Here is a 26,261-nt window from a genome sequence, read left to right on the forward strand (position 1 = left end):
GGTCTATAACTACTTCAAACTAGGGAAAACATATGCTTTAAAGAAAAGGACACGGAAGCATCGGCCATCATCAAAGAGTCTTTACTTCTTGGGGTAATAGAGAGGAAGAGATAGTATTCACCGCTTCCGAAACTTGCTAGCTTGTTGTGTGGTTGAGATTCCGATACTATAACACATGGTTTGCGTAGAAGACATCCAAGAAAGAAGCAAAATAAGTAATATCTAAGAGTAGAGGGCATGTATTTCCAATCCAGTTGATTACTATGTTGGAATCTCCTTCCGACCAAATCTTGGCTAACTTGAGATGGTCAACAGCAGTTAGCAATCCTTTCCAGTAGGCAGCTCTGAGCTCCACTTCCAGCACCGTAGGAGCGTTAAAATTTTCTTGATATGGCAAGTAACAGGCGGCCATGGTGATCCTTTATGATGTATCAAAGTTCACCTTTACCACTCCACACATACATACATACATACATACATGTGTGTGTGTATATATATATATATATATATATATATATATATATATATATATATATATATATATATGATGGGCAATTTACCGCTGGCTACATAGAATTCAGGCTTGATCAGGTCCAGGGACGCACGCGTCATCCGAGCCACTTCCCTCCGCCTCTGTCCCGTATCTCTTCAAAGCCCCCCGGCTAAGCTTGAAGTGCCTCCCGTCACGCTGCTCCACGGCGCCCATCCCCTCCTAGAAGTAGACGGCGCCGGCGTTCCAGTTGGGCACGCCCCACTCCACCTTCGGCAACCCCATCCTCGCCGCCTGCGTCGCCACCGCCGAGAGGAGCATCCGCCCAAGCCCCCTCCGCCGCCAAGCCTCCCTCACGAACAGGCCTTCCACGTACAGCCCTGGCTTCGCCCGGAAGGCCGAGTACTTGGGGAAGCACAGCGTGAACCCCGCGACAACCAGCCCCCGGCCCCTAGGCGATGCGAACGCCTCTGCCTCCGGGTCCGCCACCGGCGCCGCCAGCTCGATTCGGCGGACGACGGAACCGGTTTTGTTCTCTTCTCTGTCTTCTTCCTTCTCGTCCTCGAGGTCTCGTTGGGGGATGGGAGAGGGGGGAGCTCGAGGAGGAGGGCGGTAAGGGAGAGGAACGGCGGAGGGGAGGGAGTGGGGAAGAGGGTGGAAAAGAGGGATGACTCGGTGGCAGAAAAGACGTGATTGAAATGGAGGAAGCCGGTAAATTGGCAGATGAGGCGGTGGATGATGGGGACGTCCTGCTTGTCGGCCAGCCGAATCCGAGCCCAGACGAAGGGTTGCTCCGGCGAAGTCAAGGCGGCCGGAGAGATTGGGTTGGTGGCGGAAGACAAGCGGTATGTTTTGGGGGGCGACCGAGCATCATCCATAGTAAGATGGCAGTCAGAAGGAAGTATCGGAGTTCATGGGATGTTAAGTGGCAGCGAAGAGAAGAGGTCGAACACATTACACATGGTATTTTACTTAAAAAACCAGGTAATCTAGGTTCCGAAGGGCAAACTTTTCAGCAATTAATTTGTTTATTTTTCCAGAGAGTTCCGAGTTCTAATCCAGGGGTGCCCATGGTTGTTAATTAAATAAAATTGAGTCGATTTTACGAATGAACATGTTTATGTGGTCAGTCCACATCTTGTCTAGTTACGGTTCTAATTTTTAAAAAATAGATATAATATCAATATTATAATGTTATTTTGTTATTATTCAAAAATAGATATCTATGTCGATATTATTTATGAGAAAAATGCACGCTAAGTGTTTTGATTGAACAACAAATATCTAATCAAGTTACAGTACAAAAGCATTTTGAGATCTTAGGCTCCTAATGATCCAATAATGAAGGTACTCATGAAAAATCTAAGTTTTACTCATATATAATTAACGACATGTTCGACTTTGGCTTGGTTCGGTCACCATGCCGTTCCAGCAAGCAGCCACTGATAGTTTAATTTAAGGTAATGCCCCTTGACCTAAGGTAGTATTTGGCTACAGAATAAATTTGGCATGAGATATCTCTGTAAGTGGCATTTTGGCGTTTGGTTGGAAGGATTATTAGAGAGTATAAGTACGGAGAATAAGATATATTTAATGTGCATTGAATTTCATTGTAAAGACAACATCGTTAATCCTTTTTTATATATATTTATATAATGAAAAAGGATGAAAAGGGTGTTATTGGAGGGAATAAGGACATGCCTATTCCATATTATAAGTCTATTTCACCAAAATGATGCAATAAAATTATATCATGTGGTCTACTTATAGCTCCACAATGTATAAACCCTTATTTGGTGTTTGAAAAGGATATCCCACTATTTGGAGGGATATTCTTCCACTCATTCTCCAACCAAATAGCCCCAGAAGCATGAATGGAAGTAAGCGCAAAAAGAAAAATAAAAGAAAAGAGTGGAAGAAAAAGAAAATTAGAGTTATGCCGTTGCTTTTCTATGCTTATTATTTCTTTCTCAAATTAAATAAATTTATCAGCCAAGTAACTATCTGGATAACTATGGACAAAAATTATGAAAAAGACTATGAAACCTTTGTATGCTTGGAAGCACTATGCTCAAACTTTGTGATACACTCGCCATACTGCATTTCTGATGTTACAAATATAATACATTTTTTTAGCAAAAATAATACATTTCTTCATGGTTAATTAGATGAATTTTCTAAACAACTCTTGTAGAAATTTATTCTGATAATATTATTTTTCATACTAACTAGATTTTTCATACTAGCTAAAAACTCTCTTAAAAAAAACCTTATGATATACTCTTTTGTGGTAGCAGTTGCCACCTCATTGGAGCAATCTATATGCGCTCGAACATGATTTGCAACAAGCACTGCATCTCTAAAATCAATTTTTTCATCCATCAAAAAGATAAATTTTGGACTGCTCATGATCCAACTCTTTGCTACCATTGAACCCTTTTTCTCCTCCATCATTTTCTGCCTGAATTTCGCTGCTTCCTCATATTTAAGCTCTCTCTACGGAGAGAGTATGTTGGTGCTGTTTTTAAAAAGTAAGTTTAAATAAATAAGAATATAAATTATTTTTTAATTACTAAATTTGTTCTTAAAAGGTAATCTTTAACTAATAGTATTTGATTTTAAAAAACTCTTTTTATGTTTATTAGCAACCGTTTGGGACTGTTGCTTGGTAGGATTTATTGTGTAAAACACTATCCATATTCATTATTGTGCTTATTTGGACACTTTCTCAAAATATAGGAATTATGATGCAATTATTTGAAATGTGAAGACTTTTCTATAGTTTCAGAAAGAGAAAGCAATAGTGATGCAGTAAAAGATCTTCAAAAAAATCATATGCAAAAGCTGCAGCTAAAGCAAACTTATATTTCCTACTTGTATTGGGATTCGAAGAATGCTAACCAAACTTAAATATTTCAAACAAAAATGATACTTCTTGCTCGTGAACTATGTACCCCTCTTTTGACGTACCCCTCCTTCCAAAATAGTTTTAACCTATTCAAAACTGAATATACCCCACAAAAAATACTTTTCAATCCCAAGAATCTCTTTCCTTAGTGAGATTGTGCTTAGATTTATTCAGATTATTTGGAAATGAAACGGAACGGGACAGGACAGGACACTGAATCTGGGGAAGTTATTTAGTTAGATTTAATTGTACAACGTTGTCTACTTATTTAGCACTGGGTCAAAGTTCTCTCACGTCAAGACAAACAGGCGGCCATGACGCGTGGTTGGAAACTTACAACATTATAAATTAGTTTAATCCTTGCCTTCTGCTGTGGTGGTATCAGAAGGTGGTCGGGCAACAGATCGAGGGCCCCGGAATGGATTCTTTCTAGCCCCGCCGCCTTCTATGACTCATTAATTCTGCTCTTAGTCTAAAAAAACCATCTTGCTGGAGGCTTAATATGTTATCCTGCAGTTGACGGAGAGCCAGAGTAACTTATAGCTTAGACCATTTCCATGAGCGAGAAGGCTTGTCCATTTAGACTGCACTCTCGTAGAGAACAAGGTTCCCGCGGGGCATGCATGGTCCCATTTTGACCACGTAAACAGGCGTTCCAAATGAACAAATATTCCATGTGGTTTTCTTTCTTCTTCTTTTTTTTGGTAAACTTCCATGTGGTCTTTTCGTATCTATATATATATACATACATATATATCTCGACATTTCTTTCACGGAAAAACCGCCTTATAAAACCCAAGGAAAGAAAGATAAATACAAACGGAACACAGTGGGCTTTCCGTCAGATTCCACCATGAAGGTGATGGGCTTAGTGCTGCTGTTGGCTCTCCATGGTTTCGTTCCAGTGGGTGGTGCAGCTCGAGTCGTGAGAACATGGCGAGAGCAAGAGGGTGCTACCCTTTTCCCCACCTACTCCTACCCATAATCCAATCCACAGCTTTTTCACGAGCCCTCCTGTCGCCCAGATATGCAGTCCAAGAAGGGGGATGAATTGGATTTTTAAATTTCTTCTTAAACTAGAATGCAGCGGATAAACTATGATTTCAACTTGAAGGATATAATGTGCTTTAAGCAATGAATGAATAAAAGCAGAAGTTAAAATGCAATAGTGTAAAGAGAAAAACACACACAAACACAAAGATGTTATAGGGGTTTGGTGTAATCCACTCCTACATCTACTCCCCAAGACTCTTGGAAATTTCACTATAACCACCCAGATTACCGTATGACTGTTTTTCGAGCTCACAACCCAACTCACTGTTTTTTCAGGATCGATCACAACGAACGCAGTTGGTTTTCACAGGATCACCAACCACAACCTTAACCTGTTTGTTTTTTCCGGATTCACAAACAACCCAGTTGGTTTTCACAGGCTCACCAACCAAAACCTTACACGATTGTTTTCTAGGTTCACAAACAACCCAATCGGTTTTCACAAGCTCACTAACTAAAACCTTAAGTTTGTTGAATCCCTTGATTCAACAACTTCTAATTAAGGTTTAGAAGAACCTTTCTCAGTTTCAGAGCAAATATAATTGTTACAGCAGAAATAAAACTAAGTGATAAATGCTGAGGTAAGTGAAACTTTAAAATAAATGTAACAATGAAAGTAAAACTGAAGCTTTGATGATGGTCATTGGCTGCAGCTGAAGGTTTTGAATGCACAACAGCAACTTCTCTGTTGAATATTTCAACTAGTTTCCTCATAATATAGTTTTTTCTGAAAGGCTCTTATGTGAAAGTTTTTTCTTTTGAAGCTTGGATTTTGGGTGATAAGATATTCTCACTAGTTCCTCTCCCTCATTTTTTTTTCCCTTGGTGTTATTTTGAATTTATAGACTGTAAGCTTTTCAAGAAGTACTAGATACCAGTCACACCAAGAAACTATCCGTTGTTCATCTAGAAGAAGTACTATCGAAAATAGCCATTGGAGCAGTCAGGATGCCATGGGTCAACTCATCAGGTTCGGGGGTCGTCCCGTGTACAAAGGGAGACGGCTCACTGAGTTTAGAAGTCGGTTCTTTCCTTCAATCCATACAATGTTCCTGTGTTTGCTCTAGGGTCGATTCGTCAATGTCGGAAGTCGACTCATATAGATATTGGGTTGGCTCATCAAACACAAGAGTCGTCTCATTCTTTTAGTGCTCATAGGTTACCTGCGTTCCTCCAAGGGTCGACTCAATAATGTCGGGGGTCGGCTCATGTATAAATTGAGTCTTCTCCGCAAGCACGAGAGTCGGCTCATGTACTTGGTCTCAGATGGTGATTCTTCTCTGTTTCTCCTGAACTACGCAAGGGTCGACTCCTTAAACACAAGGATTGGCTCACTTAGTTTACAGATAGAATTTTCAAGTTTCTTGATTTTGTTTTTCTTGATTCTTTGGAGTTTGTAGGTGCAACTTTCGTCTAGAGATCTATCCTTTCACATTTAAGCCAACATCATTAGAGTACCTATTTGACTCGATTGTTTTTGTGATCATCAAAATCTATCATTTAGGATTAACACCTCCATCTTCGAGTCCTCTGGTTACTTCCTCTGCATCGGCTGCTCTCTTGCCACCTCCACTTCTGGTGGAATCGCCTCCAACAAGAGCTCCAATTCAGCTACTGCCACTGCTACATTTGCAACATTGAGTCCCCCAACAACCGTGTCTTATGTGTCGAAAATGAAAAATTGCTTGATTTATTAAATTTATAAATTGCTTGACTCGTTGATTTGTCTATATATGTTTTGTGTTTTGGTGAGGGATTAGAGCATTGATGATGTAGCTTGATCGAGGGGAACATGCACCAGATTCAGGGACTTCTAATGATGCATGTTGGCTGCCCATAAAGACTCAAAAATTAGTGCTCGACTGAATTATTCTGTAAAGAGTACTGAGCATGATTACTGAAGTAGGAAGGCCAATTGAGGGGTTCATATAGCAGGTAAATTTGCAATAATACGCATGCTTATCGACTGAAGTTATGAGAAAACAGCATTTTGCTCTTCAAAGGTTAAGCAGTGTTTTTCTCATACCACCCAATTAATTCAGTGTTGGTTCATGCAGAGGTTCCATGTTTGACAAGAAGAAATGGTACTTGTATACCATCTCCATGTGCAGCCGGCCTCACGTAACAAATATTAGGTTACCAAGTCTTTTTCTCCTGTTGTTATGGATATTATTACATCTCAATAGAGATATATACATAATTATGATAAATATAAATACATATCATTGTTTGAATTTTTATTTTATAGAATAAATCTAAGTGCCTTTTCTTTGCTCCAGTTAGAATAGTATCATAAATGATATGTTAACAAATGCCCTTAACTAACGTCATCTCTTCGCCTAATTTTTGGTCAACAGAATTCTTCTTGGAACTGGTTATTCATGCCAATTCTGATGCTCTTGGGTGCACCAGCGACAAGCGTGTTGTAGTAGGCTTTTTATTATTATTATTATTTTGGCTTAGCCCGTGTAGTCACCAATTTTTTTTACAAAAATAGTACATATATTTGATAAATTTGTTAAGGACCTGCTCGGATGTTTGGATAAAAATTATCAAAAAATTGAAAAAAATGAAGGAATAGAATGATGCTAGAATAGAAAGGCAAAAAAAAAAAGATGATCACAATATGTTTTGGTATTTGATGTTTGGCTACTTGCAAGATAATTACGGCACCGAAAATTTATTATAATAAAAAATATCTAAATATAAGAATTCAAGTTAAGTTGAACTATACTTGGACTTTGCAACTATTCTTTGAATCTAAAACTTTGAACGAAATCTTACCATCAATTGATGGGTTTGGCTCAGATTGGGTTTTTATTATAGGTCTAGCCGCGATAAGTCTAATTTAACGAGGTCAGGAATTGTTGGTTTTGGGAGCTTCATAATCTAATGCAAATGGAGGTTGGGTCAAAGTCAGGGCCAATGTGGATTATGATAAGCAACCAAATATATCTAGGTTTATTTTAAAATAAATTGTTTTGGTAAGCATTATTTGAATAACACCCAGAAATTCAACAAAAGTATCACTTTTGGCGCAAATTAAAGGACAGAATGTCCGGATGGGCTAAGAAAATGTGCTCCAAAAGCCAACTCTTAATTAGTAATACAACCATAGGACCTCCTAAGCTAGCAAAGGCTCTCGGGATTATCTTTGAATTTCCAACTAGATTTGCAAGCATCCTGACCATTCTTTTATTTGTCCCCACCTTGATTGTTAAAGGGCATCAAATAAAGTTAAAACCCAAAGAAAGGACATCTTTCATTGTCGAGTGGCCCTACATAATTACTACTTAAAACGACTCAAAAGACTTCAGGTCATTTTTCAGTTAAGAGTGGCTGTCCGATTAGTCTGAACTAATAAAGACAGCAGGTTGGGTATATCCCGTGAAGTCTTCCGCGTGCTCTTTGACGATTCCTTTCTTGGCCTAATTCTTCTACATATAGTCCAATATTGTACGAAAGGCATGGCCACCAAATCAATACAATTGGCTTTTTTCCTTGAAACTCCACCATGAAACTGCTCCTGGGATTGTTGTTGGCATTCTATGCTCTCATTTCAACTGGCAGCGCAGTTCGGGTCATGAGCGACCGTGTATACAATGAGAGCAAGAGGGGGCGGTCACCCCGTTCTCCTCCCGTGCCAGTCGGCAATCGCGGACGCCAGTGGGTAATCGCGACTCCACCTCCGCCTGCTTTGTTCGAGCGTTCGGCCGAGGTTGCTTCTTCGAGCCCTCCACCTCCTCCATCTTCGTTTTCGCCGATTTCTTCGGTATCGCCTCCGGCCAAAGCTCACGTCAACTTGCAGCCACCGCTTCCTCCATCAAGCATGCCGCATCAGCAACCTCCCGCCCCCTGAAAATTTTTATCGATGAATCTAAGTGCATGTTGTATAAATAGCTTGCTTCAGGTCCTATATATCTACGATTAATTCTGGGAGCTTATCCTTTTCAATACGTGTAGGCAGCCCGTCGAGTACTAGAAAATCGAAGTTCAGCTGAAGAATTCCTCTCAATTCTCAAAGAATATGATGATTATGATTATACTTGTATACTACACGTATGATATACGTACCTTTTGAGAAGAAATCTGTCAGACTTGTTTCTTCTGTTCTCATCTCCAATATTTTTCCAACGCCTGACCAGGTTGCAGTGGCACATATCTGACAACCAACGGCTAGCGCCGGTGATTTTCTTGGATCTGAATGATCACGTGCACTGCACGTGAAAAATAATATAATTTGCACAGGGGTTTGTGTAAATATGGTTACACTTAAATTGAACAAGTTTCGGCAAGACCCATGCTGGGGCCCGTACAAGCATTGTATAAAGCGTTAGAACTTTCCTCTTTACTCTAATTTCCTTTATTGCTTTATTTTTTAAAATTAGTCCAGACAAACCGGTTGCTGGGACTCTTTAATCTAATTTTCTGTTTCCCCATTTGGTCCACAGATTACTAATGTTTGTAAGCCATCCTCTCAGATTTAGCTGCACTTTAATTGTTATCCATAAACTACGGGCAAATGGGCACCTAATTAGTAAATAGAAGATCGTTTCGGTTCTTCTTCCACACAACGCACATCCATCACTAACCTGCCATCCTTGCTTAGCAAGAATCTCTCCTATATGCAGTCAATTCTTGAGCACAAGCCATATAAAAATTCTTACTTTTTTCTGGTAAAGCGGCCTTCCACAGGTTCTTATAAAAAGGACAGCGAAGGCCACCATTATTAAGAATTTGTAGAAAATGTTTACTATAAACAACTTTCTTGTGAGAGTTTCCACAGGGGGACATCACCAATTCATGACGGTCTTACATGAGAGAGAGCTTCTTTGAGGGTATATAATTGATCCATCTATTATCTTGTAAGGGGTCCTCTTACTTTAACTTTCAAAGAGAGTGTGTTTCTATAACCACTACGAAGCAACCGTGCAGTCCTGCCTTACTGCATTAGCATAGAGCTCAGTAAATAAAGAGGAGAGTTTTAAGAGCCCCAGCCAGCTATCCTCCCAAAAGCGAACGTTCGTGTCATTTCTCAATTTAAACGACAAACAGTTTTTAAAGGCTTCAAGTTGTTTGCTAATATCTTTCCAAATAGGGGATAGGCTTTTGAAGCTTTTGCTAATTTTCATCCCAAATTTCTTCCTCCGATAGTAAGCTCTTTGAATAAGCTTCCACCAAAAGGAGTCACTGTCCTGCAAAAACTTTCAAACCCATTTTGCAAGAAATGCTAGGTTCATTTACTCAATATTTTTTATCCCCAGCCCTCCTTGTTCCTGGACCTATGCATTTGATCAATCCTGTTAATGACCCATTTTGGCAATCTAAACACCGACATATAGTAAAAAGGAAGAGCTGACATCACGCTATTAATAAGGGTAAGCCTATTCCCCACCGAGAGAAATCTCCCTTTCCAAGCAGCCAATCTTCTATTGATCTTCTCTAACAGTGGAAGCTAACATTGTCTTGTAAGTCTCTTGTCAAATAGTGGCAAGCCCAAGTAAGTAAAAGGTAGGGTACCTTTCTTGCACTTCATCAAAGCATCCATTATATTAATTTCCTCTTCATGCATATTAAGGCTAATAATGAAGCTTTTATGAAAATTTATTCTCAACCCTGAAGCTCCTTCAAAGGCTAGGAGAATGGCTTTCGATGCAACCATACTATCTTTTTTTGCGGCATAGAAGAGCAGAGTATCGTCAGCAAATTGAAGGCTTTTAATATTGTGAAAGATATCAATTTCTCTAATTCTTTCAATTTGCTCTATAGATCCTCCCTATTTAAGAAGCCTCGCCAAAACATCAGTAGCCAAGATAAACAGGAAAGGAGATAAGGGATCATCTTGCCGAAGACCTTTGCAACATTTGATCCAATTTTCTAGTTTACTATTCATAAGAAGAGCCACTACGGCTGAAGATAGTAAGCGATGAATCCAATAGGTGAAGATCTTTGAAAAACCTCGTACTTGAAGAGCTTCTACCGAAAAATTTCAGTTCAAACTATCAAACATCTTTTCAAAATCGAGCTTGCAAAGAATTTCTTTGAGGCCTGATCTTTTGCAAAGAATTTTTCCATTCCAAACTAAACACGGTTTTGGGGCAAACAAAGACTTTAGGCCACCTCCAAAGAAACACGGTCAAAGACGACTCAAACGCTCCGCGTATTTTCGGTCAAGAGTAGCTTTCCAATTAGACTAGACAGGGTCAGGTGTATCCCTTGTAGGTCTTCCACGTGCTCTTTGACGATTTCTTTCTTGGCCTAGTTCTCCTACATATATATAGCCCAATATTGTACGAAAGGCATGGCCACCAAATCAATACGATTAGCTTTTTTACTTGAAACTCCACCATGAAACTGCTCCTGGGATTGTTGTTGGCATTCTGTGCTCTCATTTCAACCGGCAGCGCAGTTCGGGTCATGAACGACAGGAACAAGAGGGTGTCACCCCATTCTCCTCCCGCTCCAGTCCGCAATTCCGGACGCCACACTACAACAATAAAGGATTTTGGCGACTCTATATTGCCGACGCTACAAAAAAGCGTCGGCAAATTTTTTTTTTGCAACGGTAACTGCCGACGCTTGTAGAAAGCGTCGGTAAAAAACGTTCCGCCGACGCTTTTAAGCGTCGGCGTAGGAAAAAAATATGACGACGCTTATAAGCGTCGTCGGACTTCACTCCTCCCCTCCACAAAACCCCATCGACCCCCTCCCTCCATAGCCCACAGCCCTAAGATGATGGATGTTTGGTTCTTGAGCACCAAGAGCCGACCTCCCAAAGATTTCGCGGATGGAGGTGGGCTGCCTTCTTCTCTTTCGAACCCTCTCCTCTCATTCGCCCTCCTCTCCGTCGCCATTCCTGGCCAGTCCCGTCCTCGCCTCTCCTTAGAGCCTCCTCTTCCCCTCCGCCTATTCCCTCTCCTCCCTCGGCTTATCCTCAGGTACGCAGCCGTACCCTCCTCTCTTCTCCTCTCTCATCTCTCTTCTTCTATAACTTGGTTTCTTTGGTGCGAAGGGGGCTTACAGAGGCCCGAAACCCCAGCGGGATTTGGTAGGCGACTGGGTCTCCAACAACGATGGGTTCGTCCGGAGCTTGCCCATCTTCGTGGGCGGCCTCTCCTTGCTCGCTGTCCTCCTTAACCGCGCCTTCTCCGGCATCGCCCCCATCACCGATGCTTCCAGGTATCTCCGTTCTCTTTTGTTCATCCCTCGTTGCTAGTATTTTGTCCTGCTGTTGATCGATCAAAGCTAGGTTTTACCAAGATTTTGCTTCGATCCAAGAAATGAGGTGCAATGGCCATCTTGGTTTATTTGAATGTGGTAATGGCTATTCTCAGAGAGAGAGATTTTTTTTGGGGGGGTTTTCTGTGTAAGTTTCTGATTAAGAAGGGATTTAGAAACTTATGCTATCAATTAGCTCTTTATTTGTTTATTGATTACATGCCAAATAGCTGAATTACAGCTGATATGTCTTCTTTCTATTCAAAGTATGGCAGTAGATATCCTTACCAAGAATTTTTTTTAAAATTAATTTCATGTAAAATTCTGAGTTCTGACCGTGAGCAAAGTTTTATGGATAGAATGCTGGCATCGACCCTCTTTCAATCCTCTTCCTTGAGCAAATGCATAGAAAAAATAATGGATTCAAATCTTAAGGATCGTATGCAAGGATTTGAAACTCTTTGTATGTAAGTTCTGAATTTTGTCAATCCAAAAGAATAAAAGTTCTCTTACCGTTTCCTTAATTATACTCACCCTTTTTACACCCTATCCGTCTAATTCACAAGCCATAAACTTGATTTTTCACATTAGGTATTTGCCATGGTTTCGGCCCGGTTTGGGCAGTACCGAGCTACCCGGTGCGAAACCGAGTTGGTTTGGCTTGTTTCTTCTGTTTCGGCTTCGAACCGGCCAGAACCTAAGCTTCTTATGGGTTGAAAGATATGTTTTAATATGTTCATTGGTTCCTAAGCTTCTTATGGGTTGAATTGGTGACATATTAAATGATGGGTAAATTTTGACAGTAACAACTAGTAAGTAAAATAAAACCAGATGATGTACTGCTTGTTTATCTATAGATGAAAAGTCTTGGAAATTGATGTTTTGATGCAGGTGCATGAACATCAGACAACTTGCATGCCATTTTCAGAGTATTAAATGGCCGAATTTAGAAAAGTTATTAACATAAAGGTTTCCGGTCTCTTTCTCTTCTTTCCAACAAGCCTAAGAACATTAAAATCCGAGTTATGGTTGGAAAGTTATAGGTATTTCAAAAGACACCTGCCTCTTGAAATACCTATAACTTTCCAACCATAACTCGGATTTTAATGTTCTTAGGCTTGTTGGAAAGAAGAGAAAGAGACCGGAAACCTTTATGTTAATAACTTTTCTAAATTCGGCCATTTAATACTCTGAAAATGGCATGCAAGTTGTCTGATGTTCATGCACCTGCATCATACTCCCCCGGTTGAAGCTCAACTCGTCTTCGAGTTGTCCAATGCCTCTTCTTTATCATGATATGGAATTAGATCAGAAATATTGAAGGTAGCAGAAACTCCATAGTCATCAGGAAGTTCAATTTGATAGGCATTTTCTCCAATACGCTTAAGAACTCGAAATGGTCCATCAGCACGATCTTGTAATTTGCTATATCTTCCATGGGGGAATCGTTCTTTACGAAGATGAATCCATACAAGGTCGCCTTCTTTAAATGATGCCGAGCGTCGATACTTATCAGCTCTCTCCTTAAACTTTTGATTGCTCTTCTCAATCTTGGATCGAACTTGCTCATGCATCTTTTTGATTTCATTAGCTCTTGCTTCTGCATCACCGCTAAATCGAACAACATGAGGAAGGGGAGCTAGATCAAGGGGGCCATTAGGATTGCACCCATAGACGATCTCAAAAGGACTAGCACCGGTAGTAGAACTACTTGAGCGGTTATGCAAACTCCGCTTGAGGAAGAATTAAGTCCCATTGCTTCTTGTTATTGCCCAAATAACTTCGAATAAGATTGCCAAGGCTTCGATTCACCACTTCCGTTTGACTATCGGTTTGTGGATGATGAGAAGAACTGAACTGAAGTTTGGTGCCCAATTTCGCCCATAAAGTCCGCCAAAAGTGTCCTACAAATTTTGAATCTCGGTCCGAAGTGAAAGTCTTTGGAATGCCATGAAGTTTGACAATCTCTCGAAAATAAAGATCAGCAATTTTAGATGCATCATAGGTCTTCTCGCAAGGTACAAAATGTGCCATTTTAGAGAATCGATCAACAATCACCATGATCGAATCCTTTCCACGTTGAGTGCGAGGAAGACCAAGAACGAAATCAATACTTACATCCTCCCATGGAGCTTGAGGTATAGGAAGAGGAGTATAAAGGCCGGTGTTTTGAGCTCGGCTTTTGGCAATATGGCATGTTCGACATAAGTTGACATGTCTCTCTACATCCTTTCTCATCTTCGGCCAAAAGAAATTTTCTTTCACAAGGATTAAAGTCTTGTCTCGGCCAAAGTGTCCTCCAAGTCCTCCATTATGGGCTTCTTTGATGATTGCTTGGCGAAGAGAGCAATTAGGAATACATAATTGGTTACCTTTAAATAAGTAACCTTCTTGAATTGAATAATCTTCATGAGGAGCATCACTGCATCGAGCCCAAATCTCGCCAAAATAATCATCATTAGAATAGAGATCTTTGATGAAATCAAAACCGATTACCTTAATCTCCAAGGTTGACAACAAAACATGTCTTCGACTAAGAGCATCCGCAACTTGATTGAGACTTCCGGCTTTATGACGGATGGTGAAGGTAAAAGATTGCAAAAATTCAATCCACTTGGCATGCCTTGTACTAAGCTTGTGTTGAGTATTGAGGAATCGCAAGGCTTCATGATCGGAGTAGAGAACAAATTCCTTAGTCACAAGATAGTGCCGCCAATGACGAAGAGCCTCAACAATAGCATAAAATTCTTTATCATATGTTGAATAGTTCTTTCGCTCATCTCCAAGTTTGGCACTAAAGAAGGCAATAGGGCGTCCTTCTTGACTAAGCACTGCGCCAATGCCCACATTAGAGGCATCACAATCCACCTCGAAAACTTTTTCAAAATCTGGCAAGGCAAGGATAGGGGCCGTTGTCATTAATACCTTAAGCTTCTCAAAACTTTCTTGAGCCTCCATAGTCCATTGATAGGATCCACCTTTCAAACAATTTGTGATGGGGGCCATAATAGAACTAAAATGTCATATAAACCTTCGATAAAATGTGGCCAACCCATGAAAGCTCCGGATCTCGTGAATGGTACGAGGTACCGGCCAACTAGAGATAGCTTCAATCTTCTTAGGATCAACTTTGATGCCGTTGGCGGTGACCATATAACCCAAAAATATTAGGCTATCGGTCAAGAAGTCGCATTTGCGAAGGTTGACATAGAGCTTCTCCTTTCGCAACGTCATAAAAATTTATCTAAGATGCTCCAAGTGTTGCTCTTGATCCCTGCTATAGACCAAAATGTCGTCAAAGTAAACAACGACAAATTTACCTATATAAGGCTTGAAGATTTGATTCATGAGGCGCATGAATGTGCTTGGTGCATTAGAGAGCCCAAATGGCATCACAAGCCATTCATATAGTCCATCTCTTGTCTTGAATGCCGTCTTCCATTCGTCACCCGGTCTCATGCAAATTTGATGATAGCCACTTCGAAGATCAAGCTTGGAGAAGATGCAAGCGCCGGCAAGTTGATCTAACATGTCGTCTAGCCGAGGGATAGGAAAACGGTATTTGATGGTGATCTTGTTAACAGCTCGGCTATCAATACACATGCGCCATGTTCCATCCTTTTTGGGGACAAGTAAGGCAGGAACCGCACATGGACTCATGCTTTCACGTACCAAGCCTTTGGCCACCAACTCGTTCACTTGTCTTTGCAATTCTTCATGCTCCTTGGGACTCATTCTATATGCCGCCTTGTTTGGTAAAGTTGCACCTAGCATAAGATCAATGCAATGTTGAATTTCTCTCATTGGTGGAAGACCAGAAGGAATTTCATCGGGAGTCACATCTCGGAATTCCTGCAAAAAAGAAGTAATCTTGGGTGGCAATAAATTGTCTTCCGGATTAGATTCCACCACTATAAGAGCATATGCTTGGGAGGCTTCTCGAATTTCAACTTCAAACTCTGCCATGGACAAAAAGGTACTTCCCTCTCCCTTAATGGGTTTGGGTGTGTTGTCCATTTTTGAAGGCATCCAAGTATTTGAATGAAAGTTATCTTCCTCCTTGCACAAGAAATTTATCTTATCTTTTCTCCCACTTCCATTGGATTGCAAATTGATCCAAGCGGTATCAAGTGGTATCAGAGCCAGGTTATCATCTCTTGACGTTTCGAGAGGAATCCTATCGCATTTCTTGTGGTGGTGTTGACGCAAGCTTCAACCAACCATGGCAAGCCGAGGCAACCAAAGTCGTTCTAGCGATGAAGAACCTCGTAGAGAGCGAGATCTTCGCGACATAGAGAATGATGAGTTGCGGCGGCAAGTCCAAAATCTTACCGAAAGGTTGGCTCGTTATGAGCAAAACCCGAGTGAAGAGGAGGGCGGCACCACTGAAGAAGATCGCAACACCTTCCGTGACCAAAGTTTACGTCGTGGTAGGAGGAGCAACTCTTCTTCATCTCACCAACATCGTCATCAATTTCGATTTTCAGACATCAGGGTAGACATTCCTGAGTTTGAAGGAAAAATGCAACCCGACATCTTTCTAGATTGGCTTAACACTGTTGAGCGGATCTTTGACTACAAAGAGGTCCCCGATGAGCTTAAAGTGAAGATTGTAGCCATCAAGCTTCAAAAGCATGCATCAATATGGTGGGAGCGCCTCAAGTTGCAAAGAGCAAAGGAGGGCAAAACCAAGATTCGTACTTGGGAGAAAATGAAGAAAGAGCTTCGCAAAAAGTACCTTCCCGAAAATTACCTTCAAGATGCATTTCTCACTATGTATCAATTCACTCAAGGGATGCGAACCGTGGAGGAGTACACTGAAGAGTTCGACAATCTTATGGTTCGTTGTGGTGTAGCAGAGGCCGAAGAGCAAACAATAGCTCGTTACCTTAGCGGATTGAGGCGTGACATCCATGATATGGTACACCTCCATTCTTTTATTTCTCTTAATGATGTTATTAAACTTGCTACTAAGGTGGAACGCCAACTTCAACAACGGCGAGAAAAGGGTTTAACAAATGCTCCTGGAGGCCGAAATTTCAAGCGTGAGGGCATTCCTAACCGGGGGAGTGCATCGCAATCTCATTCATCTTCTACATCTAAGCCAACCACGATGGTGAAAAAAGATGCTTCATCTTCTTCTCGGCCAACATCATCTCGACCTCAATGTTTCAAGTGTTCTGGCTATGGGCACATTGCTTCTGAGTGTCCAAATAGAAGAGTGGTTTCTCTTGCCGAAGAAGGTGATAGTGAAGAAAATGAGTCAGATTCTATATATGATGAAATTGAAGGAGACATCACATATAGTGATCATGGTGATGTTACCAAGAAGGTGATTACTTCTTTTTTGCAGGAATTCCGAGATGTGACTCCCGATGAAATTCCTTCTGGTCTTCCACCAATGAGAGAAATTCAACATTGCATTGATCTTATGCCAGGTGCAACTTTACCAAACAAGGCGGCATATAGAATGAGTCCCAAGGAGCATGAAGAATTGCAAAGACAAGTGAACGAGTTGGTGGCCAAAGGCTTGGTACGTGAAAGCATGAGTCCATGTGCGGTTCCTGCCTTACTTGTCCCCAAAAAGGATGGAACATGGCGCATGTGTATTGATAGCCGAGCTGTTAACAAGATCACCATCAAATACCGTTTTCCTATCCCTCGGCTAGACGACATGTTAGATCAACTTGCCGGCGCTTGCATCTTCTCCAAGCTTGATCTTCGAAGTGGCTATCATCAAATTTGCATGAGACCGGGTGACGAATGGAAGACGGCATTCAAGACAAGAGATGGACTATATGAATGGCTTGTGATGCCATTTGGGCTCTCTAATGCACCAAGCACATTCATGCGCCTCATGAATCAAATCTTCAAGCCTTATATAGGTAAATTTGTCGTTGTTTACTTTGACGACATTTTGGTCTATAGCAGGGATCAAGAGCAACACTTGGAGCATCTTAGACAAATTTTTATGACGTTGCGAAAGGAGAAGCTCTATGTCAACCTTCGCAAATGCGACTTCTTGACCGATAGCCTAATATTTTTGGGTTATATGGTCACCGCCAACGGCATCAAAGTTGATCCTAAGAAGATTGAAGCTATCTCTAGTTGGCCGGTACCTCGTACCATTCACGAGATCTGGAGCTTTCATGGGTTGGCCACATTTTATCGAAGGTTTATACGACATTTTAGTTCTATTATGGCCCCCATCACAAATTGTTTGAAAGGTGGATCCTATCAATGGACTATGGAGGCTCAAGAAAGTTTTGAGAAGCTTAAGGTATTAATGACAATGGCCCCTATCCTTGCCTTGCCAGATTTTGAAAAAGTTTTCGAGGTGGATTGTGATGCCTCTAATGTGGGCATTGGCGCAGTGCTTAGTCAAGAAGGACGCCCTATTGCCTTCTTTAGTGCCAAACTTGGAGATGGGCGAAAGAACTATTCAACATATGATAAAGAATTTTATGCTATTGTTGAGGCTCTTCGTCATTGGCGGCACTATCTTGTGCCTAAGGAATTTGTTCTCTACTCCGATCATGAAGCCTTGCGATTCCTCAATACTCAACACAAGCTTAGTGCAAGGCATACCAAGTGGATTGAATTTTTGCAATCTTTTACCTTCACCATCCGTCATAAAGCCGGAAGTCTCAATCAAGTTGCGGATGCTCTTAGTCGAAGACATGCTTTGTTGTCAACCTTGGAGATTAAGGTAATCGGTTTTGATTTCATCAAAGATCTCTATTCTAATGATGATTATTTTGGCGAGATTTGGGCTCGATGCAGTGATGCTCCTCATGAAGATTATTCAATTCAAGAAGGTTACTTATTTAAAGGTAACCAATTATGTATTCCTAATTGCTCTCTTCGCCAAGCAATCATCAAAGAAGCCCATAATGGAGGACTTGGAGGACACTTTGGCCGAGACAAGACTTTAATCCTTGTCAAAGAAAATTTCTTTTGGCCGAAGATGAGAAAGGATGTAGAGAGACATGTCAACTTATGTCGAACATGCCATATTGCCAAAAGCCGAGCTCAAAACACCGGCCTTTATACTCCTCTTCCTATACCTCAAGCTCCATGGTGTCTTTTGACCTTTTAAATTCCCTAAGAGAATTTAGTTGGTTTTGATGTCTTTTATTGTGTGAGTTACCCATATTAAGGTGACTTTTGATCTTTCATTTTCTTTTGTCTTTTCATGTTACCCATGACTTGCCTATAAATAGTCATGAATTGTAATGAGAAGGCATCCAAGTATTTGAATGAAAGTTATCTTCCTCCTTGCACAAGAAATTTATCTTATCTTTTCTCCCACTTCCATTGGATTGCAAATTGATCCAAGCGGTATCATGTTTGGTCATGTTGGTTCTTTCCCAAACTCATAACCATTTTTCTAATTCGTAGCTACCAGAGGTGATCCGAGGTCTAAATGAATGCATTACTCGATTGGAACCAGATGATGGAAGAAAAGTTTCTGCTGCTTCGCAGGTACTCTCTGTCCGACTTAAATCATTTTTTAATGATTAATATCTTCATAACCTGTAAATTTTCTAACAGATTCTTTTATTAATATTTTCTGTGATCTCATGTTGTTCATCCTAGATTTCTGATTTTGTTTTTGTTAAAGCTGATTTTGGAGCTGAACTGGCTTTGAGTTCAAGAATGGAGCAGGATCCAGGTAATAATCCCTACGATCAGCACCTGAAACTGTACAGCCTTGTGCATGCTTTGTCAGATGCAGCTGTTGTCTTATTGTGGGTGGTAGAATGGAGTGTTGAAACATTGCTTGTTTATTCTTGTTCTTCCTTTCATTGACAGCTTCATGGTGGCAACAACATGGGATAAATTGTCTTGAACTGGAACAAATTGCCATTCGGTTATTGAGCCAGACATGCACGTCCTTTGGTTGCGAACACCATGGGAGTATATTTGATCAAATTCATAGTACAAGGCATAACCGCTTGGCTCAGAAAAGATTAAACGATTTTGCTTATGTCCATTACAGCTTGCATCTTAGAGAGCGACAATTAAAGAGAACTACTGATGACTCCATATATCTTGACAGCGGCATGCTAGAGAGCTTACTAGATAATTGGGTTGCTGAGTCTGAGAAGCCATCTTTGCAAGAAGATGAGGTACCAGCTATATTTATCTTTTACCTTTAGCTGTTCTTATTTTTTTCGCTTGATTATTAACTGAATCAATTTGCTCTCTTGTGAATATAGGAGATTCTTTATACTGAGGCGGAACAAGCAGAGGCATATGAAAATGAGGTGAATGAGAATGCAGAGTCAGATATAGCGTCAAGGAAAGCTCATACAGAAATTGCAGCATTAACTGAAATAGTTGAGCCATTAGAGGTTCATCCTGCCACTATGGGTGCTGCAGCTGATGAAGATAATGCTGAACTTGATTTCCTGGATGATGATTTGAGTGATTAGGTAATGTTTCTGGCTCTGAATTGTCTTAGAAAAGGAGCTTCACAGTAACCAGTTATTAGTTGTAAATTAATTGTCTTAGAAGAGGAGCTTCGAGGAACCAGTTTTTGCTTGTTTTAATTGTTCTGCAAATGAGTCCGCTGATGTAATTTGTGAGTAAAAATGTAAAATATTCATCAAAATAAATTGAAGTATCTGTGCTTGTCACTGTCGTTCCTATCTCCTTCTGTTTTAGATGGTCAATTGGGAGATACTGCAGCTTCACCGCTCTTGGCACATCCTCCTTGTGTGCTTTGACCTAAAAATTGAGCCTATAGGTAGCATCTTCATAACCCAACTTTCAGTGCGTTTGCTGTATGTTGAAGATAAAAGGTCGCTAATATATCATCTACTTTGAGAAAGATCATTACTTAAAACAGAGATGGTAATTTGACCAAAAAAAAAAATATTTTAGTTATTAGTAGAAAGATAATGCATCCAATTGTTTGTCATCTTTTTAAAATCACGAAATTTTTTTTTAAAAAAAATAATATTCTAACGACGCTTTAAAGCGTCGTTAAAATCACGAAATTTTTTTAAAAAGAATAATATTCTAACGACGCTTTAAAGCGTCAAGCGTCGCTAATTTCCGACGCTTTTGAAAGCGTCGGAAAATATTTTCCCCACTGTAGCATAGGCGACGCTTTACCGACGCTAAAGGCCAAAAAAAGCGTCGCTAAAGGCCAAAAAAAGCGTCGCTAATGCCCAATTTTCTTGTCCAGTGGGTAATCGTGACTCCACCTCCGCCTGCTTTGTTCAAGCGTTCGGCCGAGGTAGCTTCTTCGAGCCCTCCACCTCCTCCATCTTCGTTTTCGCCAATTTCTTCGGTATCGCCTCCGGCCAAAGCTCACGTCAACTTGCAGCCTCCACTTCCTCCATCAAGCATGCCGTATCAGCAACCTCCCGCCCCCTGAAATTTTTTATCGATGAATCTAAGTGCATGTTGTATAAATAGATTGCTTCGGGTCCTATATATCTACGATTAATTCTGGGATATATCTTATCCTTTTCAATACATTTACACCGGCTGCCCGTCGAGTACTAGAAAATCGAAGAATTCCTCTCAATTCTCAAAGAATATGATGATTATGATTATACTTGTATACTACACGTATGATATGCGTACCTTCTGAGAATAAATCTGTCAGACTTGTTTCTTCAACTCTTAAATAAAATTCCTTGTGGAGAGTAATATGGATAATTTCATTGTCTAAGAGAAAGACCTTGGCAGTAACATTAAACTAGCACCCAGCATGCCGCAAGCCTTCCGAGCCATCTACTGCAACTAGGGCTGCAAATGGGTCGGGTCGGGTCGGGTCCTGAGTGACCCCGACCCGACCCGGTTTTTTGTTCGGGTCCTAATTTTGGACCCAGACCCGACCCGGTTGAAATTCGGGTCGGGTCGGGTCGGGTCGATGCCGACCCCGTCGGGTCATTCGGGTCGGGTCGGATCCGGATCCGATCGGGTCCGGGTTTGGGTCCGGTCGGGTCCATGAGATGAACAAGTTTTAACCCCAGAGCAAGCAAAGTTAAACAATTGTTTTCTGCAAGCCAAGCCTATTCACACATGCAACCAATACGGAGCAGTAGAAAAAAGCAAACATTAGATGGGGGATGCTATGCATTGCCAATATCTTGCACTAGCCATATCCAAGCTCCAGATGTAGACAGTATCTTTATTAACAATGACAAAATCTGAATTGTAAATTGTCTTAGCATCCTAATAATTCATTTGTTGAGGTCTAGTAGTTGAACAACATAATTCTTTGCCAGTTTACCAGAACAATGTATATACCGGGATTGACATTTCTGACAATCACCAACACCGAACTTAGACAATAGTTCGTGTATTGGCACCCGAATACAGAAACACTAAATAAACTAAGGCACAATTAAAACACAGACCGGATAATTTCTAAATGGTACATTCAACATAACTTCAACGAATGCATTCACATCATCAGCAGGCACATCAAACACCGCTCCCACTCCATCAGCGGTAAGAGAAAGGCCCTTCACCCCGCCAATATTTTCATTAGGCAAGACTCTTCTCAAGATACTAAAAGCAAACCTGAGGTTGATATCAGAGAAACCAGAATCAGATAAGGATCACTATAAGACTAATTTTCTGGAAAAATGATTATGGGTCCACCATTCAATACAGAATGTCATCATGCCCTTTGTTAACGAGCAATTGATGTTTTTAGCAAGCATGGAAAAGAATGTTGTGTATTTTTTTCGAATGGTTATTTTAGAAAAAAAGTAAACTGCAATTGGTGGGAATCAAGTTCTATACTTACGCTGGTGTGTCGATTGTCTTTCCTGCCTGAAGAAGTAGGGTTACATAGTTCTCAATAGAAGAGAGCAGGGATCTTTGTTTTATGTCAGTGTATCCCTGCAAAAGGAAAAGGAACTTATCATAATGGTTGGAGGATTTTTAGCAATATTAAGAGCTCCGGAGAGAATAACAGTATTTCTTACTGCAGCCTTTGCCAGTGCTTTTGCAAGTAAATCCACAGCTGATAAACCAGAGGAACTCAAAAGTTGCTCTGCTTGTGACTGAAAAACTGGAATCACGCTGCATTATAAACCAAAATTTACGCACTGAGCTAACAATCAACATATATTTATTAAAGGCAATTCTACTTTTTCAAGTAACAGAAGCATTACCTATCAGAGATGTTTGAGATAGCTTTAGCCGCATCAGATCCAGCAGATTCAGCAACATCAGCAGGTTGCGGAGGAGAGATGTGCTCAAATTTGACACCTGATTCTCTTTCTAATCTAGAAATGCTATATGAATATCTGGGCTCGTATAGCAATATAGCAACTCCAGTATTGCCTGAGAGTAACTTCGATCTGTTAGCAACTCATCAAACTCCAAAATCATTATTGAAATCAAAAGTGATAAAATACCAGCCCTCCCAGTTCGCCCTGAACGATGGATGTAGGCTTCAACATCACGTGGGGGCTCACACTGAGAAATGTAAACATAGTTATTACCACCCAAATAATTAATAAACCAACCTTTTATTATGAAGTCTGAAACTTATAGATCAATAACTAACATGACACAGTCCAGGATTTACATGAATACCTGAATAATCAATTGCACATCCTGGATGTCTAAGCCACGTGCAGCCACATTTGTGGCCACCAAAACCAAAAACCTGCCTGACCTAAATCCAGCAAGTATGACCTGCATAAAATCAACTCCTACAAATTATAAAGGATTATATTGCTGAAAAGTCACTGAGGCGGGTGGTAAAATTTATTAGGTGCCTCATGTGCATTCAGCGTAATTCCAGGTGAAGCATAATTTTAATATCATCATTACTACTTACTTCCCGTTGAGCTTGCACTATATCTCCATGCAAAGCCCTCGACCCAGGTAATGATCCAGCAAGTTCAGATGCAGATTCTTTTGTCTCAGTAAAAATAATGGTACGGCCTCCACTGAGCAAGGAAATTTTGACATAGAAAACATTTAGAAAATTTAGTGCAGAAAAGGAAAACAATAAAAATAAGACCGATAAAAGCTACAAACCGGCTATAACAGTGAATAATATCTGGAATAAGTTGTACTCTTGCTTGACGCGTACAGGGAAGAACAAGATGTCTAACACTGGCACTAGCCTTCAGCTTCTCATTACCAACAAGATCGGCAGTTTTCTTATCAAGTTTCAGAAACCTTTCATGAACTGGAGTCTACGTGACAATCTGCTGTATCCATTGCAACTAAGGTGCAAGCTTGTTAAAAGAGTAAAGCTTTGCCTCGCTTTCATGACATTAATTTTCAACTTATATGCTCAACCACAGCCACTATTAACTGGGCTGCAGATATAAAATGAAGCCACCACATGACATTCATTGGAAATTGAAGATATTTTGTGCATTGTAGAAGCAAGTCTAGTTGAAGACCATGGTTTCAGATCATCAAAACCCAAAATAAAGTGAAATAGATTGTATAGATGCTGGTGTATAGATTGATGATTTAGTGCTTTCAAATACCTCAACTTTCCACTGGGAAAGAGATGCTCGCAGGGCAGAAGCAAAGACATTTGCATTCCAAGGCAATCTCTCTGATTCGATGATGATTCCTCCATACTCATCTTCATAAGCATCCAAAACCTGGAAATACAGGGGGGGCAAAATCTGGTGACTGAGACAATGTGTTAGTGGTGTCAATGTGTCATCAATCATCCTAGTAAAATGAAAAAACTAGGGTTCATTAAAAACTAGACCTGCATGAAGAATAGCAAAGAAGGAGAGTGCTCAAAAAGAAACAATATTTAAAAGAGCTGACGAAGAGCTGACATAGTACAAAAAGGGAAAGCAGAAGATATTCATGTAGAAGGATGAAGCTCAAAAGTTGAACCAATTTTTCACAGAATTTTTCAAAGCAAAATTCAACCCCATATGACAATCCAAAAAGGATGCATCATAGCATCAACATCATATTCAGTGAATTTTAGAATTACATAACTAAGAACATGTATAATGAACCACAATTTTCTTCATCCATTCGACCACAGCTAAAGGATCACCCGCACGGCAGAAACAATCAAGAACATCAGTTAAGATAGATTACCACCATCCTGCATAACTCAAAGAAGCAACGTGAGATGATGCAAATTAGAGAATTCAAATGTCAACATAATAATGAAGATGATTGTTACTACTTACCAGCATAAGCTAATCATCGGTATTAATATCAACAACAGTTTCGTAATCTTCAACCTTGTATTTTGTATGAGGAGGTGGAATATCTACAAATGAAAAAAATACGAAATTAAAAATCTCAAAGTTTCTAAGCACTAGTACAGCTGGTACATGATAAAATTTATGAATGTTGTAGAAATTGAACCTGCAAGATGAGGCAAGCTATCTCGAAGCCAATCTTGTGCGCATATCAATACCTCAACCGTATTCGGAGATAGACTGCTACGAAAATCATCCAAAACCCTGCCAGCAGTGCTGAAGGCAGACTCAGATGCAACGGTAGAAACGGGAATTGCCAAGATATCACGTACCATCCTAGACAATATTGGATATTTAGATTCATTGAATTTCCAATACTGTAGAATGTCAAAATTTTGATCTTCTAATGGATGAACCTGCTCCAAAAAATTAAATAGCAAGTCATTTTTATTAGAATTATTGACTAATAATTTAATGTAAGCATCCAAATTAGAGATCGTAAAATACCTTCTCTTCCAAATAGGTCTCTAATTCTGACTTCGATGGTTGGGTAACTTGTACTCCGTGGATGAATTCTTTATAGCCATGCATAAAACGATTCTCATGTCTTCCACCTTGGGATGTAGACACCCTCTCATCCACTTGAACAAGAGAGACATTTGTGCCATATAAAATTGCATAATTATCATAAAAAGTTTGAAGAACTTCACGCACTTTGTTGATCTCAAATGAAGCACGATCACCATTACCATGGATTGTCTGAAAGCAATAAATAATAACATTCATCTTATGTCTTGGATCAAGAACAACCCCTACAGCAAGAATGTGAGAGCATTCCTTCCAATACTTGTCAAATTTTTCTTGCATCTTTAAAGCCATCATCATCACAACTGCATTCTGACTTCTAGATTCTTCAATCAAGAGCATATTGATTCTCCAAATTTCATAGAAATACAAATTTGCAGTTGGATTTTTTGTTTGTGAAAAAACTTCAGTTATAAGATGAAAAACCTTTAAGAAGTTACAAATAATAATGCCTTGAGACCAATCTTCCTCAGTTGGCGCATTATCAAAATTAGGATCCCGGGCCACAAGTCGCATAAATACATCCTTGAATTCTATAGCATCATTTAACATGAGATATGTAGAATTCCAACGAGTAGGTACATCTATGCATATCCTTTTCTTACCATTCATCTTGAACTGTTTCACAATTCCCATAAACAATTCCAACCTTCCTTGAGATGATTTTATATATTTAACAGCCTCACGGATCCTATGAATAGCACCCTCCACTACCTTCAACCCATCCTTCACAATCAAATTAAGAATATGTGCACAACAACGCACATGAAAGAATTTACCATCCAAAAGTAAATCTTTTCTAAATTGTTTTTGAAGTTCTGTTGCTACAACT

At 40.2% G+C, this 26,261-nt stretch overlaps 2 protein-coding genes and 1 pseudogene across 3 annotated transcripts; 1 reads left to right on the forward strand and 2 right to left on the reverse strand.

Moving 5' to 3' along the window:
- Nucleotides 1-577: 577 nt before the first annotated feature.
- LOC103695737 (GCN5-related N-acetyltransferase 8 pseudogene) lies at nt 578-1,720 on the reverse strand (annotated as a pseudogene).
- Nucleotides 1,721-10,719: 8,999 nt separating this feature from the next.
- On the forward strand, nt 10,720-20,311 carry LOC149768073 (uncharacterized). 2 transcript variants are annotated; one of them, XM_089929595.1, is made up of 6 exons: nt 10,720-11,389; nt 11,464-11,630; nt 19,071-19,154; nt 19,294-19,344; nt 19,485-19,801; nt 19,892-20,311. In XM_089929595.1, exons 4-6 carry the CDS (start codon nt 19,329-19,331, stop codon nt 20,105-20,107), a joined length of 549 nt encoding a protein of 182 aa, XP_089785721.1. In that variant the 5' UTR covers nt 10,720-11,389; nt 11,464-11,630; nt 19,071-19,154; nt 19,294-19,328; the 3' UTR covers nt 20,108-20,311. The 2 variants fall into 2 exon arrangements, with proteins under 2 accessions (XP_089785721.1, XP_089785720.1); XM_089929594.1 differs by having other exon boundaries at nt 10,727-11,389; nt 19,269-19,344.
- Nucleotides 20,312-21,843: 1,532 nt separating this feature from the next.
- On the reverse strand, nt 21,844-24,346 carry LOC149768074 (DEAD-box ATP-dependent RNA helicase 7-like). The gene is made up of 8 exons (XM_089929923.1): nt 24,155-24,346; nt 23,691-23,851; nt 23,488-23,599; nt 23,241-23,342; nt 23,060-23,120; nt 22,814-22,985; nt 22,625-22,721; nt 21,844-22,538 (listed from the first exon to the last, which is right to left on the reverse strand). Exons 1-8 carry the CDS (start codon nt 24,344-24,346, stop codon nt 22,440-22,442), a joined length of 996 nt encoding a protein of 331 aa, XP_089786049.1. The 3' UTR covers nt 21,844-22,439.
- Nucleotides 24,347-26,261: the final 1,915 nt, after the last annotated feature.

The sequence above is a fragment of the Phoenix dactylifera genome, chromosome 3 (genome assembly GCF_051530095.1).
Source record: "Phoenix dactylifera cultivar Ajwa chromosome 3, Ajwa_hap1_PhDact_Kaust_v1.1, whole genome shotgun sequence".
Lineage (NCBI taxonomy): Eukaryota > Viridiplantae > Streptophyta > Magnoliopsida > Arecales > Arecaceae > Phoenix > Phoenix dactylifera.

Bases quoted from the DNA above. Each gene is read 5' to 3' on its own strand.
- LOC149768073 (XM_089929595.1), top strand. The intron at 19,802-19,891 runs GTACCAGCTATA...TTGTGAATATAG, and splicing joins CATCTTTGCAAGAAGATGAG to GAGATTCTTTATACTGAGGC.
- LOC149768074 (XM_089929923.1), bottom strand. From the start codon at position 24,346: ATGATTGATGACACATTGACACCACTAACACATTGTCTCAGTCACCAG. The intron at 22,986-23,059 runs GTATTTTATCAC...AGTTACTCTCAG, and splicing joins AGGGCGAACTGGGAGGGCTG to GCAATACTGGAGTTGCTATA. The intron at 22,539-22,624 runs GTAAGAAATACT...TTCCTTTTGCAG, and splicing joins AAGCACTGGCAAAGGCTGCA to GGATACACTGACATAAAACA.